Raw genomic sequence first — 17,097 nt, 5'->3', positions numbered from 1 at the left:
CAAAAAAAGGGCCCCTAGGATCTTCTTTTCCTTCCCCAGTCCATGTCTTTTAAATGACTTCTCTACTTTGTTTCCTCTTTCTCAGTTATCTCAGTTTCCCCAAGACAGGGTCTGTGCCTTCCTCTAGGTCCCACAGCCCTACCATTCTTTAAAAAGATGTACAGAAGGATGATGCGGATTTTGTCGTAAGTGCTGACATTGGCGTCCAGCAGAATGGGGACGATGGCTCGCATAGGGTCCTTGATCTTCTCTCCCTCAGCATCTGTGCCCATGGCCAGGTCCTAAGGAAAACATACCTCATTGGCTCCATCTCTCTGGTGACAGTGTGGAGGAACGGTAGCTCTTAGGAAATTCAGGATCCACAAATGTCTAGAACTGCCACCTTGGTTGGGGAAGGTCTTAAACAGGTGCTTCTATTCCTATAATGCACTGTAGTTAGCAGGAGTGTGATCAGCACTGTCTCCCACAGCATCAGTGAGGGTGGATAAAAGCCCTGAGTGCCACTTGCCCAACAGAAACCACAATGATTTACCATCTTGTTTTAAAGTAGGCTGTTCACTGTAAGTGAGTGCCAGTGTACTTGTGCCAGCTTCTCAGATAAAGACTCAATCCTGGCTGGGGGCGGTGGCTCATGCCTGTAATCTCAGCACTTTGGAAGGCTGAGGTAGGAGGATCTTTTGAGCCCAGGAGTTTTGAGACCAGCCGGGGCAACACAGCGGAGACCTCATCTCTACCAAGGCATGGTGGCGCATGCCTGTAGTCCCAGCTACTCAGGAGGCTGAGGCAGGAGGATTGCTTGAGCCCAGGAGTTCAAGGCTGCAGTGAGCTATGATTGCACCACTGCACGCTAGCCCGGGTGACAGAGCAAGACCCTGGCTCATTAAAAAAAAAAAAAGACTAAATCTTGGTAGGCCCTCTAGAGGTACAAGGCCCTGTGAGGGAGCGGGGCTTAAAGGGATGTGCTTCCCTCCCATGAAAAGTGCTGGGATTTTAGGATGCCTCCGCATGGATAGATTCTTTCTATTCTGCTTCCCCTCACATTGAAGCACATGCTTTTTGAGTTTGAACTGCTCCAGGGTTTTAATGTGTTTTTAATCCTTCTACTATGTTTCATGAGTGAGGAAGGGAAAAAAAGAGCCCCCAAACCAGCAAATCCAAACCCTAGGAGATGAAGGGGAAGATAAGGGCTGAAAAAGAACTAGACATGAAAAAGAGTGAAGTGAACACAAGAAAATAGGTATGACCTATTTTCTAGATGGTCAGGTTCTTTTCAAGAGGACACCTTGTGTTTGCTATAATCCCCTGTAAAACTGATGGATTTTAGTAGGGCTGCTTCCCCTTATAAAATATCCAATGATACAGGACAGGGCTTACAATCCTAAGCTGAGCCTGTCACACCAAACCAGAGGATTGAAATCTTAGCTTCACACTGAGATCCTGAATTGTTTTTTTCTATGAAAAGAGGCCAAGCTGAGGCTTCGGAATCTTATTAGTATTATTTTTGAGACGGAGTCTCGTTCTGTTGCCCAGGCTGGAGTGCAGTGGAGCAATCTCAGCTCACTGCAACCTCCGCCTCACGGGTTCAAGTGATTCTCCTGCCTCAGCCCCCCGAGTCGCTGGGATTACAGGCGCCCACTACCATGCCCAACTAATTTTTGTATTTTTAGTAGAGATGAGGTTTCACTGTGTTGCCCAAGCTGGTCTTGAACTCCTGACCTCGTGATCCGCCCATCTCGGCCTCCCAAAGTGCTGGGATTACAGGCGTGAGCCACCACGCCCAGCGGCTTCAGAATCTTTTAACATCCTCTCTTCGCTTAGAAGTTGAACCATGGTTTTATAATGTTGAAACCCTTGAAGAATTAGGATGAATCTAAGCCAGGATTAGTGACTCCACAAGACAACCTTGAAAAATGTCAGCAAAGATTTCCCTTTTGCAGATGAAAAAAATGAAACACAAAGAAACAGGCACATCAAATAATCAGTGACAGAGACAGAACTCAAACCCCAAATTCTCAATTTACAATCCTAATTGTGATCAGGGATGCTTTGGGCAAATTTCTGATCACTACTGCTCTACCCTCTGTCAGCCTCGAGGTCTCCAAAGCTGGTCTGGCCATGGCAAGAGTAGAACACATTCAGAATATAAAATTCTGCCAGCCCTGTCAATGTAGGGCTCAGAACCCCACACATCTTTCTTCACTCATTCCAGGGAAAACAGAGCCTTTCAAAATAGGCATGCAGAATCCAAACGGCACAGCATTCCAGACCAATCTAGTCCCTACCATGGACAGTGGAACCGCACTGGCTCCAGAGTTGAGACAGCACGATCTAGCAGGCCTTCCCGTCTCTATTTCCTATGATTCTGCAGGATGTTCAAGGTCAGATGTTAAAATTCTGCTGGGTAAATAGGCCTGGCAAAAACTTGCCGTGGCAGAAGGAAGAGAGTCCTACCTGCTCCACTCGGCAGAGTTTGTCTACGGTGCCTTGGTAATGCTTCATACAGTCCTCAGCAAGGTGCAGGTGGGTGGAGTACTAGGAAAAAGCACAACAGTTTGTGACCAAGGGACTAATCACAGATGCATGCAACATCTACTGAGCACCTACTATATATAAAACACCACTGGGTACCAAGGAGTCACTAGCCTCAGAAAGGAGGTAAAAAGTGTGTACAAGCGGGTACACAGACATCACAAAGTAGAAAGTGTTACATGTCAAAAGAGAGGGACAAACCACATTCTAAAAGAGTTAAGACGAAGGAGAAATGCTTTATGAGAGTAGGTGGCACCATGGTTTTTTTTTTGAGACAGAGTCTTGCTCTGTTGCCCAGGCTGGAGTGCAGTGGTGCAATCTCAGCTCACTGCAACCTTTGCCTCCTGGGTTTAAGTGATTCTCCTGCCTGAGCCTCCCGAGTAGCTAGGATTACAGGCACATGCCACCACGCCCGGCTAATTTTTGTACTTATAGTAGAGATGGGGTTTCACCATGTTGGCCAGGTTGGTCTCGAACTCCTGACCTCAGGTGATCTGCCCACCTCGGTCTCCCAAAGTGCTGGGATTATAGGCGTGAGCCACCACGCCCAGCCAATGATGGTTTTATTACTACACTGTGTCCGCAGATTCTCTGATGCTCCTCCTTTTAGGAGCAGAGCTTCATTCCCTCCTTAACTGCAGGGTGCAGTTAGTAGCTTGCTTCTGACAAACAGTGTGGAGGACGTGATCATGCATGGCATCCAGGATCAGGACATAAAAGGTATTGTGACTTCCTCCTAGCACTCTCTCTCTCAGACGGCTCACTCTGGGGAAAGCCAATGGCCCTGTTGGGAGGATGCTCAAGGAGCCCTGTGGAGAGGCCCATGTGGTGAGGAACTAAGGCCTCCTGCCAACAGCAAGGGAATAGGAAGGAAAAGATAAAGAGGAGAAAAGAAAGTGACAGGAAATAAGGTGCCTATCCCAGCCTTTCATTTCTTTTCTAATAAAAATTGAAGATGACTAAAAATCTGTGAATTTCCATGAATCAATCAGAGTAGTAGGGCTTTGAGAAGTCTTTTTGCAGCTGTTTCTACTCAATGATTCAAACACATGATTTGGGGCTGCCATACCTTGCTGAGTTCTTTCTGGTACTGAGGCATCTTCTTCAGCATCTGGGACAGGTCCCGCATGGTGGTCTGTAAGGGAAAGGAAAGCACATGGTGTCACTCTAATGGCCCTGATGTTAGGAGGCTTTGCAAGTCTTGTGGGCACAGGACAGGACAGCCGCCCACACTAGGGTTCCCAAGCGCACACTCCGTAACACTCAAAATGAATCTGTGAAACACAAAATCATGTGTGTTTAGATTTCCAGGCCTCTGGCTCAAAAGTTTTTTTGATCCAAATATGATTGTCTTACAGGTTGAGAACTGAATTCTGAAGTCTAGCAGTTACATTTTATTCTATGCTTACTGGACTAGAAAGCTGTTGAGAGCTAATTCTTGCTGAGGAAAAAAAAAATCCTTCTATTCACTGCTTTTCTTCTTCCTCAGCTCAAGCAGCCTTAGCATCAAGTTTGCACTTCCTCCTGGCAGAAAGACTGTGGCTACGTGGACAGGAGGAGCACAGGGAGGTCAGAGAGGGTGGGAATCTGCACCTGATGGGCAAGACAGGTCTGTGTGCTTTCTAACTGTGTGGGCTATCTAATCCCATCCATTTACCCAACAAAAATTTACTGAATTACTACTATATACCAGGAACTATTAGGTGCTGGAGATACAAGCATAAAAGAAAAAAAAAAAGCTCTAATTCACGGAGAATCAGAGCATCCAGGAGAGGAGCCAAAGCACTGCAGAGACCAGGGCCCTTCAAGGGGACTCACCAGGTAGTGTGGGTGCACGTGGCACAGGCATCTGCCTAGTCTGGGTAGGGACCTGGGGAGTGTTTCCCTGAGGAAATGATGCCTGAGCCAAAGAACCTGGCCAGGTCTGAGGCAAGAGGACCCTGGCATGGCTGGAGCAAGGAGGCAGGGCAAGAAGGACAGGGGCAGAGATGAGACCAGAGAGAGGCCTGTGGGGCTGATGATCTGGGCTTTGGAAGTGGGGTGTGTGTGTGTGTGTGTGTGCGTGCGTGCGTGCGTGCGTGCGTGCGTGCGTGCGTGCGTGCGTGCGTGTGTGTGTGTGTGTGTGTTGCAGATGGGAGTTATTCTAAGGGGAACAAGAAGTCCCTAAATGGTTTTAAGCAAGCAAGTAACACAACCAGCGTTGTATTTTGGTAATTCCACTTCCCTTGACGAAGACAGGTGTGCCACCTGTGATAAACAGGCAGGATATGGAGAGGCCCAGGTAAGGTAGGTTATAAATTCTAATTTCACCACAAGTTAAAAAAAGGTCTCACAGTTCATTCTTCTGGCTTAAAATGAATCATGATCCAAAACAGTAAATATTAACCCTCAGAGTAACAAAAAGCAGTTCTCTGTAAATATCAAAATGTAGGGGCTCTGGATCTATATCTTTTTTTTTTTTTTTAAGACAGAGTCTGACTCTGTCACCCAGGCTGGAGTGCAATGGTGTGATCTTGGCTCACTGCAATCTCCACCTCCCAGGTTCAAGCAATTCTCCTGCCTCAGCCTCCCAAGTAGCTGGGATTACAGGTGCCCACCACCACACCCAGATAATTTTTTGTATTTTTAGTAGAGACAAGGTTTCACCATGTTGGCAAGGCTGATCTCGAACTCCTGACCTTGTGATCCACCTGCCTCGGCCTCCCAAAGTGCTGGGATTACAGGTGCAAGCTACCATGCCCAGCCTGGATCTGTATCTTAAATGTAAAAATGGCCGGACATGGTGGCTCACGCCTGTAATCCTAGCACTTTGGGAGGCCGAGGTGGGCAGATAGCTTGAGGTCAGGAGTACAAAACCAGCCTGGCCAAGATGGTGAAACCCCGTCTCTACTAAAAATACAAAAAAATTAGCCAGGGGTGGTGGCGCGCATCTGTAATCCCAGTTACTCAAGAGGCTGAGGCAGGAGAATTGCTTGAATCCAAAATGCGGAGGTTGCAGTAAGCCAAGATCCTGTCACTGCACCTCAGCCTGGGAAACAGAGCGAGACTCTGTCAAAATAATAATAATAATAATAAAAGCAAAATAAAAATAAGGCAAAATGATGTAAACTAAGAGAGGGATATGACCTTGCTAACCCACTAGTCCTATTAGGAAGAGGCAGCTTCCCTGCTCTTAGAGAGAAAGCAGGGACTAATTTACTGGGCATTTGAGCACTGGCATGGGTTTACCTTCTCTCCAGTATTCATTCTCTTGCTAGAAGAAAAATCTTTCAGAGACCGGGTGACTTCCCTGGAAGATAAAAGGAGGCAGCTAAGTTTCACAGCAACACCATGGACCTTGCTATGGATGCTATAGGAGTCATGCAATTTTTCCTTTAGGAGTATGTGGTGAGTTTTCCTGCCAGTAAGGTATGCATTTCAAGTTATTTTTGGCCAGGTGCGGTGGCTCACGCCTGTAATCCCAGCACTTTGGGAGGCCAAGGCGGGCAGATCACCTGAGGTTGGGAGTTTGAGACCAGCCTGGTCAACATGGTGAAACCCCATCTCTACTAAAAATACAAAAATTAGCTGGGCATGCACACTTCTGTAATCCCAGCTACTTGGGAGGCTGAGGCATGAGAATTGCTTGAACCTGGGAGGCAGAGGTGGCAGTGAGCCAAGATTGTGCCACTGCACTCCAGCCTGGGTGACAGAGCAAGGCTCAGTCTCAAAAAAAAAAAAAAAAAAAGAAAAACAAAAAGAAAAAGAAGTTATTTTCTAAGAGAGAAGAGAGACACATAGCTTTTCTAATTAATATTTGAAACCAGTGGTCTCCAGAGTGGGGTGTACCAGATTATTCAAGGAGAAAAGAGAAGAAAATATTAGAATATCTACTTATGTTTATTTTACCTCATTCTTTTCAAATTTATATTGGAATATAAATAGTGAAACATAATTCATGTTTGAAAAATATACAAACATATATTTATGTTGTAAATACACATATTAGTACAATAAAGCATATTTTAAATTCATAAATACATTTAATTTACTGAAATATGGGTTAATATCTTTTTTATTTTTTGAGATGGAGTTTTGCTCTGTCGTCCAGGCTGGAGTGCAATGGCGCAATCTTGGCTCACTGCAACCTCCAACTCCCGGGTTCAAGTGATTCTCCTGCCTCAGCCACCCGAGTAGCTGGGACTATAGGCGCACGCCACCACGCTCGGCTAATTTTTGTGTTTTTAGTAGAGATGGGGTTTTACCATGTTGGCCAGGCTGGTCTCAAATTCCTGACCTCAGGTGATCCACCTGCCTCGGCCTCCCAAAGTGCTGGGATTACAGGTGTGAGCCACCACGCCTGGCCACAGGTTAGTATCTTTTTAAGTTGAGTGATCAAAAAATTTAGAGACCTCTAAACAACAGAACTATCCAAGCCTGTATTATTTTCTTACTCTTCCTTGGGAATTTCCTGAATATATCACCAACTCACTGTAGCAGAATGTGTCTTTCTGAAAAAGCAGAATCATTATCTACAGCTTAAAGGTCTTACAACAATGTTTAAATATTAGAAACATTCTGAAACATTTTCAGAGCTGGATACAGTTTAGTAGGGAGACATCAGCTATTGCTCAGGAACTGTAGGTAAAACAGGGAAGGATGTATACCAGCTATAAAAAAAGAAAGTCCAATTGTATACTGTGGTGTTTGGGTCTTTCAATAGAATGAACTAGCTTTAAATTTTTAATGTATGTAATGCATTTTTCTGAGAGAGCTACATATGTTTTCCAAGAATCCTAAAAGCAGCCCTAATACAGAATTGATTTTCTAACTTCATGAAGTCGGAGTAGCTCAAGCTCAGAGAACAGAAGGGATTTATCATTACGGGTTAGCATATTGGTGACTCTGCCAAGAAAACGAATTCACACAGTGATGAGCCCCCGCGAGGTGCCCAGAGTGAACGCCTCAACAGCAGCTGGGGAGAGGCGCCTCGCTGGAGAAGGGGGCAGGGGGCTCTTACTGGGACACCTCTGCGATGTGCTTGTGGCGCAGTGCTATCCACAGGTCGTCGTCCTCGTCCAGGAGCACTTCCTTCACCCGTGCCTCCCCAATGCCACTGGTCTCGTACCTAGAATGGAGATGGGACTCAGGTGGAGTGCACTGTCTCCACAACATTCATCGAACCCTCTTCAGCTTACAGCAGCAGCAGCTCACTACCCTCAGCTGCCAGATGTTCACAAGTGCCGTCACAACATTGGACCTGTCAGCCAGGCCTGCTGTGGCAGCACTGACCCGGGCTGCAATTCCTCGGGTAGGAGAGACTCAAAGCTCTATTCAAAGTCAACAAACTTGAAATTCTGTCTTAAAATCTTCTGGGTCAGCTGATACAAGCTCCACTTGAGCTGCCTGGTCCAGGGCATGAAGTCAGGTCATACATGAGTTTAGTTATTTATAGGGGAAAGGCAAAGATCACATCTGCTCCTCTGGAAAGGCGCTGGGATGTCATCCTCAATGTGTGGTGCCTAAATAGCTTCCAGCAGCTGCCTGCAATGGGCCCTCGGCACCAATCACATGGGAAATCGTGAACAGCTGGAGGAAGCACAAATTATAGCTACCAAAAGGGAGAACCGAGATTCACTCATATTTTTAGAATCTTCATTTTGAAACCACTATCTTTATGATGGATGCTATTAAATGCCATGAGAACAATGTCTGTTCTCATACAGTCTGTTTCTCATACAGTCTGGTTCCATAAAAGGAAAAACTGGTTTTTAGAAACTAAATTTCTGATGATTGTTACCAAGCAAAATGTTTTTTATAAATGAAGAAAACAGCTCCTCTGTGAGGAAAGTTCAGTACGAAACTTCTGGTGATATATTTCATCATCATAATATTTCAGGATCTATAAACAAGTTTCAACTCTGCCTCCAGAGAGGCAGAACCAATAAAACAGAAAAAGAAAAAATTTCAACTCTGAATGAGATACACACAAAAACACAAAAATCAACATATTAACATATCCAAGTAGGCTATGACCTGAGGTGCTGTGAGCTGGGAACCAAAGACCTAAAGTGCTTGTCCTCCCCAAAAAGAGGACAAGTCATGAGTTCCTGCCTAGAAATGCCACATGGATTTGGGGAACTCGCAGAAGAACTTACAGGCTAATTTGCAAGGCTGTTATCAATGAACCATTTTTCCTAGGGTTAAAAACGCTCTTTTGCTGGGCGCGATGGCTCACACCTATAATCCCAGCACTTTGGGAGGCTGAGGCGGGCGGATCATGAGGTCAGGAACTCGAGACCAGGCTGGCCAACATGGTGAAACCCCGTCTCTACTAAAGATACAAAAAATTAGCCGGACGTGGTGGTGGGCGCCTGTAATCCCAGCTACTCGGGAGGCTGAGGCAGGAGAATTGCTTGAACCCGGGAGGCGGAGGTTGCAGTGAGCTGAGATTGCGCCAATGCACTCCAGCCTGGGCAACAGGGCGAGACTTCGTCTTAAGAAAACAACAAACAAAAAAACTCTCTTTTTCTGCCAGGCATGGTAGCTCATGCCTGTAATCTCAGCACTTTGGGAGGCTGAGGCAGGCGGATCACGAGGTCAGGAGTTCGAGACCAGCCTGGCCAGCACAGTGAAATCCCATCTCTACTAAAAAAATACAAAAAATTAGCTGGGCCTGGTGGCACACGCCTGTAACCCCAGCTACTCGGGAGGCTGAGGCAGGAGAATTGCTTGAACCCAGGAGGCAGAGGTTGCAGTGAGCCGAGATTGTGCCACTGCACTCCCACCTGGGCGACAGAGTGAGACTCCATCTCAAAACAAACAAAAAAACCCGTTCTTTTTCTAGACATATTTTTGGTTTATGTGCAGAGCCGTATGCACTTTGGGGTCTGTAACACTATACTTACTTGTATACATCATTTTCGATAGGCAGCAGATCATAACTCATAGCCTGAAAAGTCAATTCGTGGAGCACAGGGGAGCTGGGGTCAAAGCCTCGATCCAGGATCAGGAGCTGGGAGCGTGCCTTGTCTGGACCCTGGGGGAAAACAGGGAGATGCTTCACAAGCCACCCAGCCAACTCCAGCTTCTCCACCTAGTGAACCCCTCTTGTAAAGGAGGGCAGCAGGAAGCGAACTCTGAGGTGCAAAGCTACTAACGCAGCACAGAAGTCAACTGCTAGACAAGATCACCGAAAATACCCTAAAAGACTCCAGCGTTTCTATTTCATAGCAAGCGCACTTAGGGGCAGATATGAAGCGCTAGGAGCCGAAGTGAGTTTATGTAGGAAACTGCCCAAGTTCAACTACAAATGGGGCAACCACCCTCCAATGTGCCCGGGACTAAGCGGGTTCCCAGGACCTGGGACTTCAGTTTTAAAATCAAGGTGGTGAGGAAACAGCTCTGTATCTTGATTGTAAGATGGTTACATGAATCTATCCATGTGTAAAACTGCACAGGACTGTACACAGAGCATGTGTAAAAACCAGTGAATGCTGAATGAGCTCTGAAGAGTGTGTCAGTGTCAATTTTCTGGTTTGCTATTGTGCTTCTGGGGGTTTCCCAGGACGTGGGCCATTCAGAGCTGCAACCAGGAAAGCCCTGGCAAACAGAACAAGTTGGTCACCCTGGCCATGCTGAACACATGTAGATCGCCCTGCCTCAGGGGCTTCAGGCATTTCACTGGAGGCCAGTCCCCAGGAAAAGCAGCACTGGTACATGCTCTGTGGCAACAGAACCAAGCTGTCTCTGGGACTGTCACACAAACACTGCGGTCCTTGGTAAGAGAACCACGTGGTCCAAGCCAGACTTACCTCCCCCATTGTTGGGTCATCAGCTTTATAGGCATCGAGCTTGTCCTGGATTAGCTGAGCCAGCAGGGCATTGTCCTTGTATTCCCTGACAAAGGAGGGGTGACAGAGCATGAACCACCCAGCACCCATGATGGTGCTGGCTGCCCCCAGGAAAGGAAGCCAAGCAGTGCAGCGGGGTTAGGGGAGACGTGAGCATCGTCTGTATTCGTGTTTTTACAATGAGAGTATAATTAGAAAGGAAAAGCAAAATAAAACACTTAGCTCAGTGCCTGGACCATAAGTAAGTGATTTTCTTATTGCTTTTTTCCAGAATGATCTAAGTGGAAACGGACGTCTTTCCAAGCAGCTTCAGATAAACAGCCGCACTTCCACTGGGGGCCCTGACCAGTCAGTCAACCTTTTGCCAAGATCAGGCTCCCAGCCTGACTCTCATGATTCTCACTTTCCTCAGTTCACATTCTCTTGGGTCTTGTTTTGTTTTGTTTGTTGGAGAGTGACATATCAGCTGGCATGGCCCGAACAATGTGAGAACCTTTGAACCTTTCCCCATGGCTGGGTCTGACAGCACTCTCTGGGCCCCACCTGACCTGATGCTGGGGCGGCGGCTGCCTGCTTCCTGGCCAGTCTCAGCACTGCAACGGCCCCGCTACCAGCCTGAGCTCCCGGCAGTCAGTCAGGAGATGCCACCTAGGTCCCATTTCTTAACGGCCGGCCGGCTTTGTCCATGAGTACCAACAGTGGAGGGAAGCCAGGCACTGGGACAGCAACCAGGAGGTGTTTTTCTATGGCCACAACTTCCAGGAGACAATGAAGTCACAGCATGGGTGAACCCGTGATCCGTGGCACCACCAAGCTCTTGGTTACCTCGGCACAATGCCTTGGCAGCCTAGCCTAAGCCCTTCCTGCCCTACCCCCAACCTGCTGGCAGTTCCGAGTCCACCTCTGCACTCTCTCAGATTCTGTCCTTACCTGTCCACCCCGTTCCCATCACTCCAAGACCAGGCCCTTTGTTCCTCCTGCAGCGGCCTCCTGGTTAGCCACCCCTTCTAGTTTTTCCTTGCCCTGACTCCTGCTCATACTCCAGGCTTCACTCTCCCAGAGCACTGTGGTCACCCCGTCCAAATCCCCCATAGGTTTCCAGTGATAACCACCGAAGGACATAATCCCAAACCTGACATCCGAGACCTCCAGAATTGGCTTAATCCCATGCCACTGCCATACACATACACTGTGCTGGACTACCCGTCTTCCCCAAATGTGCCCCACATTTTCCCAACTCCAGGTTTTTGTTTATACCAAATGCAAGAGCCACTGTGCACACAAAATGCTGGCCTCTCTCTTCTCATGAGCTTATCGTCACCTGTGGTCTGCAGATGGGCTTCACCCTTGGCTCAAAGGGCCCTCTCCCTACCGTGGCTGTCCCCAGCACTTGGCCTGTCCTATCTCGCAGGGTCGAGCCTGCAGGGGTGCATCTCTCATGCACACACACGCTGGAAGGCACATCCCACCCATCCTCCCTGATCATGGGCCGGGTCTTCAGCTTCAGGTGCCCCCAGCACTTAGCACACAGCAAGCAAGTGAGGAATGCATGGCTTGATAAAATCTGAGGAACATGTCCTTTGGAGAATTACTCTCTTTGTATTTTATCTTACTCTGAAACATCTTCAGTAAAGATAGTATTTTTAAAGATTAGAAAGAGATTAAAAATGGTAGGCAGCCTGAACTGCAGTTACATATAGGTTCACATTTTCGTTATTCAATAGTTGATTTATGCTTTTTTCTGCATGTATTATTATATTTCACTATAACATTGAGAAGATAACAAAACCATTGGAAGAATAATTTTAAGTGAGAGATGCTCAAATTCTGATCTTCTTGAGACAACTGTCAGAGGAATCTTAAGGCTGGAGGAGGAGTCCAGGCCAGCTCCTCACTTGGGGAACACACGGGATGCCACTCCAGCAGACTGGTGCGCTGCCTTACCCCCGATACCGCACAGCCGGGTACTCCTTCAGGGTGGCACACAGGGTCGCGATCTGCTCTGCCAGGCGCTCCAGTATAGGATTCTTCATCTGAGCCTTGTGGGGACTGTAGAAGCTTTGGAAAGAGTCAGCAGAGTCCAAGGAATAGACCTGGGGAGGAGAAGAAGTATTAATACATATTGTGAAGTATCGGCGTATTCTCCGACCCTGGCAGTGAGTCTACAGAATATGTCCCTGTTTCTTCCACAAATATGTGCTGGGTGCCTACCATGTGCCCATGTGCTAAAACACTTGGGAACTATTAGTGACCAAAACATCCCTGTCCTCAAGGAGTTTGCAATCTAGTAGGAGAAAGCAGACAATAAACATAATGAAAAGCGAATTGTGTGGTCCTGAGAAACTGCCAAGTATACGAGAAAATATCAGAGCAGGGGAGGATGTCCAGGAGGGCTGGACAGGGATGACACCAGGACTCGCTGAGAAGGTGACATCTGAGCAAGGGCTTGAAGGTGGGATGTTTATCACCAGCAGAGGACTTCCACATGGAGGGAACAGGTAGTGCCAAGGACCTCGGGCGGGTGTGTGCCTAGGGTGCCTGGAGAACAGTGACAAGCCCAGGAGGAGAGCAGAAGAAGGGATTAGTGTGAGACTACACTGGAAATTGTAAGCTTAGTTTCAATAAATAAGAGACAAGCCAGATACTGTGCTGTGACTGTGGGCAAATAGAGGAGGTATTTATGGATTTAATAATACCTTATCTTCAGTAGTATGTTCTAAGTATTTGTCTTTTCTTTCTTTTTTTTTTTCTTTGAGATAGAGTCTTGCTCTGTTGCCCAGGCTGGAGTGCAGTAGCATGATCTTGGCTCACTGTAAGCTCCACCTCCCGGGTTCACGCCATTCTCCTGCCTCAGCCTCCCAAATAGCTGGGACTATAGGTGACTGCCACCACGCCTGGCTAATTTTTTTGTATTTTTAGTAGAGATGGAGTTTCAGCATGTTAAACAGGATGGTCTCGATCTCCTGACCTCATGATCCAGCCTCCCAAAGTGCTGGGATTACAGGCGTGAACCACCACACCTGGCCGTATTTGTCTTTTCTTTTTCTTTTTGGAGTGTGCTAGAAGTTGAAGATTCTCTCTTAAACGACTGAGTCGTCCAGTTATCAGTATTCTCTTAAATTCTCATTTATATAAACTACCTTAATCTTAAAAAATGGTATTTAAAAATTAGTTTACTTTCTTAAAGTTTCTGAAATATAAGATTGTCAATATGCTAAAGCTGGATTTTATTCTATCCAGGTGGGGATGGAACACACAGAAGAAAAAAAAAATTCCTTCCCCCAAGCGGGTGATAGGCTTTAGGCCAAGTGAGAAGGAAGCCTGTTTTTAAATGTTCACACTATATCTTATGCATCTCTCCTTCTCTAAGAATAGGTCACTCTCTGGTGTCTCGAAGCTGATCTGTGAAGATCCAATATGCCACAATCATCTTTTAGCTCCATAAAATGCATCAAAGTCCTGTAGTTTTTGTTTCCTTGTCTGGTAAGAGAAGACATTTTAACAACTCTTAAAATACCAAGACAAGTTGTGTCTGTTCTCTCACAATCAGCTTCACCTTTGTTTAATAATTTTGTTTGTTTCCAAGGGAGCACTTTATGGGCCTGGCATTTGGCACTTGAAGCGTTAACGGCTAATGACGAAGGCTGCCATCTGCTCTCTCAGCACATGACAAGCTGAGGTTATCTCCACGTAAAAAACAGTCTCCTTCGCAGCAGATGGGATGCTTCTGCTCCCCACCCTCGCTCTCCTTCCAAGCTCGTTTCTGATTGGCTACTCTGTGGTTATTCAAGGAGTCAGCCGACAGGAGTGAACACTGAGAGCAAGGATGAAATGCACACAAAGAAAGGCACAAGGCTGAAGCAAAGTCAGAAACAACCGGAGAGTAAGATGAGGGCAGGGAGCAGGCCCTTTGGAATACTATTTCCATTCAGTAAACATCCACTTATAACCTGTCATTTGGCAATTCAGAGCATGGTACCTTCCCTCCTCAACTCTTTAGCAGGTCCCACCCCACCCTCTCAGAATAAGACAGGATGCAGATTTCCTTTGCACCCCCTACTCAGGCTCACCTGGGATTCATACGGGAGAAATGCAATATTGATTTCCGTCAGAGTTTTGATGACTTTGGCTGCTCGAGATTTTACCAGTTCATTAAACAGGGCATCTGGACAAGCTGCAAGCATGACAAAAGACAGTTGGCGTTCCTGTCCATTTGCTGGTTCATTTAACAGCTGCACATGTACAGTGGGCTCTTCATTTTATCAGGATTTTTTTTTTTTTTTTTTTTTTTTTTTGAGATGGAGTCTCACTCTGTCACCCAGGCTGGAGTGCAATGGCGTGATCTTGCTCACTGCAACCTCTGCCTCCCGGGTTCAAGCAATTCTCCTGCCTCAGCCTCCCGAGTAGCTGGGATTATAGGCACCTGCTGTCATATCCAGCTAATTTTTGTATTTTTGTAGAGACGGGGTTTCACCATGTTGACCAGGCTGGTCTCGAACTCCTGATCTCAGGTGATCCACCCACCTAGGCCTCCCAAAGTGCTGGGATTATAGGCGTAACCCACCACACCCGGCCAAAATCATTCTTCTGCTATATCCTTTCCACTTTCTCAGTGGTGAGTGCTGTGGGAATTTATCCCTAGAGAGATCTCTGGGTGAATTCTCACTGTTTTATACTCTGCGGCTACCCAGGTCAATTCATCTCCCTCTGCTTCTCCGCTAGGATCTGAGCATAAAATCCTCACAACATAAGAAAACTAATTCTAGGGTAATGACGCAGGTTCTGTCTAATACAAAGACTACTGGATTGGAATATCTTTGTAGTTGAAAAATTGATAAAAACATACTACAGCATACAGTGCTAACTGGAAGTCTACATAATGAAATGCCAAGCCTCAGGAAGGTCATTCTCAGCACCAAGCCTGTCAGTCCTGAGGAGAGGTGCTTGTGTGCTATTTTTCAGCAGGAAGGACTGCATGATCTAGTGGGTTTGTATTTGTGTGCACTTATTTTTGTCTCTTATGCAATTTGTCTTCTGAAGAGAAACTAGCAGATCGGGACAAGCATGGTAACAACCCATTTCTTCCCTCTTCACCTGCCTTAGTTTTGGCTCAGCCCAGCTGTGCAGAAATGCTAACCTGCCTGATGGGACTGGGGACAGCTCTCGGTTGTACTCACAGTCAGTGAAGAAGACGTGTGCAGCCCGGTATTTAGCAGTCGGCGGGTCCTTAAAGTCACTGATGAGAGAGTGGACGGACTGTAGACAGGGGGGAAAAAGAGGGACCTGAATCCAATTCTAGAGCCAAATGGGACCTGTATCTGAACTGAGTTAAATCCAATGGCTTCAAGCCACTTGCACAAAATCAGGGGATTTTTGATGCATAATTCTAACACTCATGTTTGGCCACAACCAAGTCCTGAGGACTTAAAATTAGTATTATTTCAGAGTTTAGATGAACAAAGGCCTTCTTAGCTCATTCTGGAATGACAGTATCAGTTCTTTGGAGCCACTGTGATTAGCTGTTAGGAAGACACCCACAAAAAAGGAAACGGGGCAGAAACCTTCCAGGAGATTCACATTGATGACATTTTGGCAATTTAATTGCATCTGTAGAAATTCATATGTAAGCCAGTTTTCAAAGTGAAAAAAAAAGTGTGAAAATTGGAGGAAATTTATATAGACTAAGCCACCTAAGGCTGGCATGGTGGCTCACACCTGTAATCCCAACACTTTGGGAGGCCAAGGCAGGTAGATCACTTGAGCTCAGGAGTTTGCCACTAGCCTGGGCAACATAGCAAGATCCCCATCTCTACCAAAAATTAGCTGGGCATGGTGGCATGTGCCTGTAGTCTCAGCTGTTTGGGAGTCTGAGGTGGGAGGATCACTTAAGCCCTGGAGGTCGGGGCTGTAGTGAACTGTGATCACACCACTGCAGTCCAGCCTGGGTGATGGAGACAGACCTGTCTCAAAAACAAACAAACAAACAAAAAAACCCCCAAAAAAACAAAAAAGGCTGAGAGTGGTGGCTCACGCTTGTAATCCCAGCACTTTGGGAGACTGAGACAGGTGGATCACTTGAGGTCAGGAGTTCGAGACCAGCCTGGCCAACATGGTGAAACCCTGTCTCTACTAAAAATACAAAAATTAGCTGGGTGTGGTGCGGGGGGGCACCTGTAATCCCAGCTACTCGGGAGGCTGAGGCAGGAGAATCTCTTGAACCTGGAAGGCGGAGGTTGCAGGGAGCTGAGATCGCACCACTGCACTCCAGCCTGGGCAACAGAGCTAGACTCCGTCTCTAAAAACAAAACAAAAACAAAAAACAAAACAAAACAAAACCTGCCTAAGACAACTATTACCCAGAAGCAAGGAGTTGGACCTTGTTTGGATGGTGATTTGAAGTAACCTCCAAAATTATAAGATAGGTAAATGTGAACAGTAACTGGATATTGATAAAATAAAATGAAAGCATAAAATACCAAAGTCTGGAGGTGTACTGCTAATTAGATAGAGTGGATCCTACCTGAAGAGGGAGTGCAAGGGGGAAAACTAGAATGATCCAGGGCCACGGAACACAGGCTCTGGTTTTCTTAATACACTTAATACATTCATCACTTCTCACTGCATAAACACCACCCCTCGCCCCACCCCATTGTGGATTGCATGCTTAAACAGAGCAGTGTGTTAAATGCGTGCTTAACCTAGAAATGTCAGACAGTCTGTGCCACATAAATCCCAA

General features: G+C 46.5%; 1 protein-coding gene across 3 annotated transcripts in view; it reads right to left on the bottom strand.

The window, feature by feature from the left end:
* STXBP1 (syntaxin binding protein 1) overlaps positions 1–17,097 on the bottom strand; it is a 78,899-nt gene that overhangs the window by 16,334 nt on the left and 45,468 nt on the right. For all 3 annotated transcript variants that reach the window (XM_054501355.2, XM_054501354.2, XM_054501353.2), the window contains exons 5-14: positions 15,539–15,617; positions 14,432–14,535; positions 12,306–12,454; positions 10,323–10,407; positions 9,417–9,547; positions 7,529–7,636; positions 5,758–5,818; positions 3,599–3,664; positions 2,452–2,532; positions 143–281 (exon numbers count right to left, since the gene is read on the bottom strand). In XM_054501355.2, the coding sequence (XP_054357330.1) occupies positions 143–281; positions 2,452–2,532; positions 3,599–3,664; positions 5,758–5,818; positions 7,529–7,636; positions 9,417–9,547; positions 10,323–10,407; positions 12,306–12,454; positions 14,432–14,535; positions 15,539–15,617 (1,003 nt within the window). The remainder of the gene's footprint in view (positions 1–142; positions 282–2,451; positions 2,533–3,598; positions 3,665–5,757; positions 5,819–7,528; positions 7,637–9,416; positions 9,548–10,322; positions 10,408–12,305; positions 12,455–14,431; positions 14,536–15,538; positions 15,618–17,097) is intronic.

Source organism: Pongo pygmaeus, chromosome 13, assembly GCF_028885625.2.
Source record: "Pongo pygmaeus isolate AG05252 chromosome 13, NHGRI_mPonPyg2-v2.0_pri, whole genome shotgun sequence".
NCBI classification, from domain to species: Eukaryota; Metazoa; Chordata; class Mammalia; order Primates; family Hominidae; genus Pongo; species Pongo pygmaeus.
This window is presented reverse-complemented; position numbering and strand designations above follow the sequence as displayed.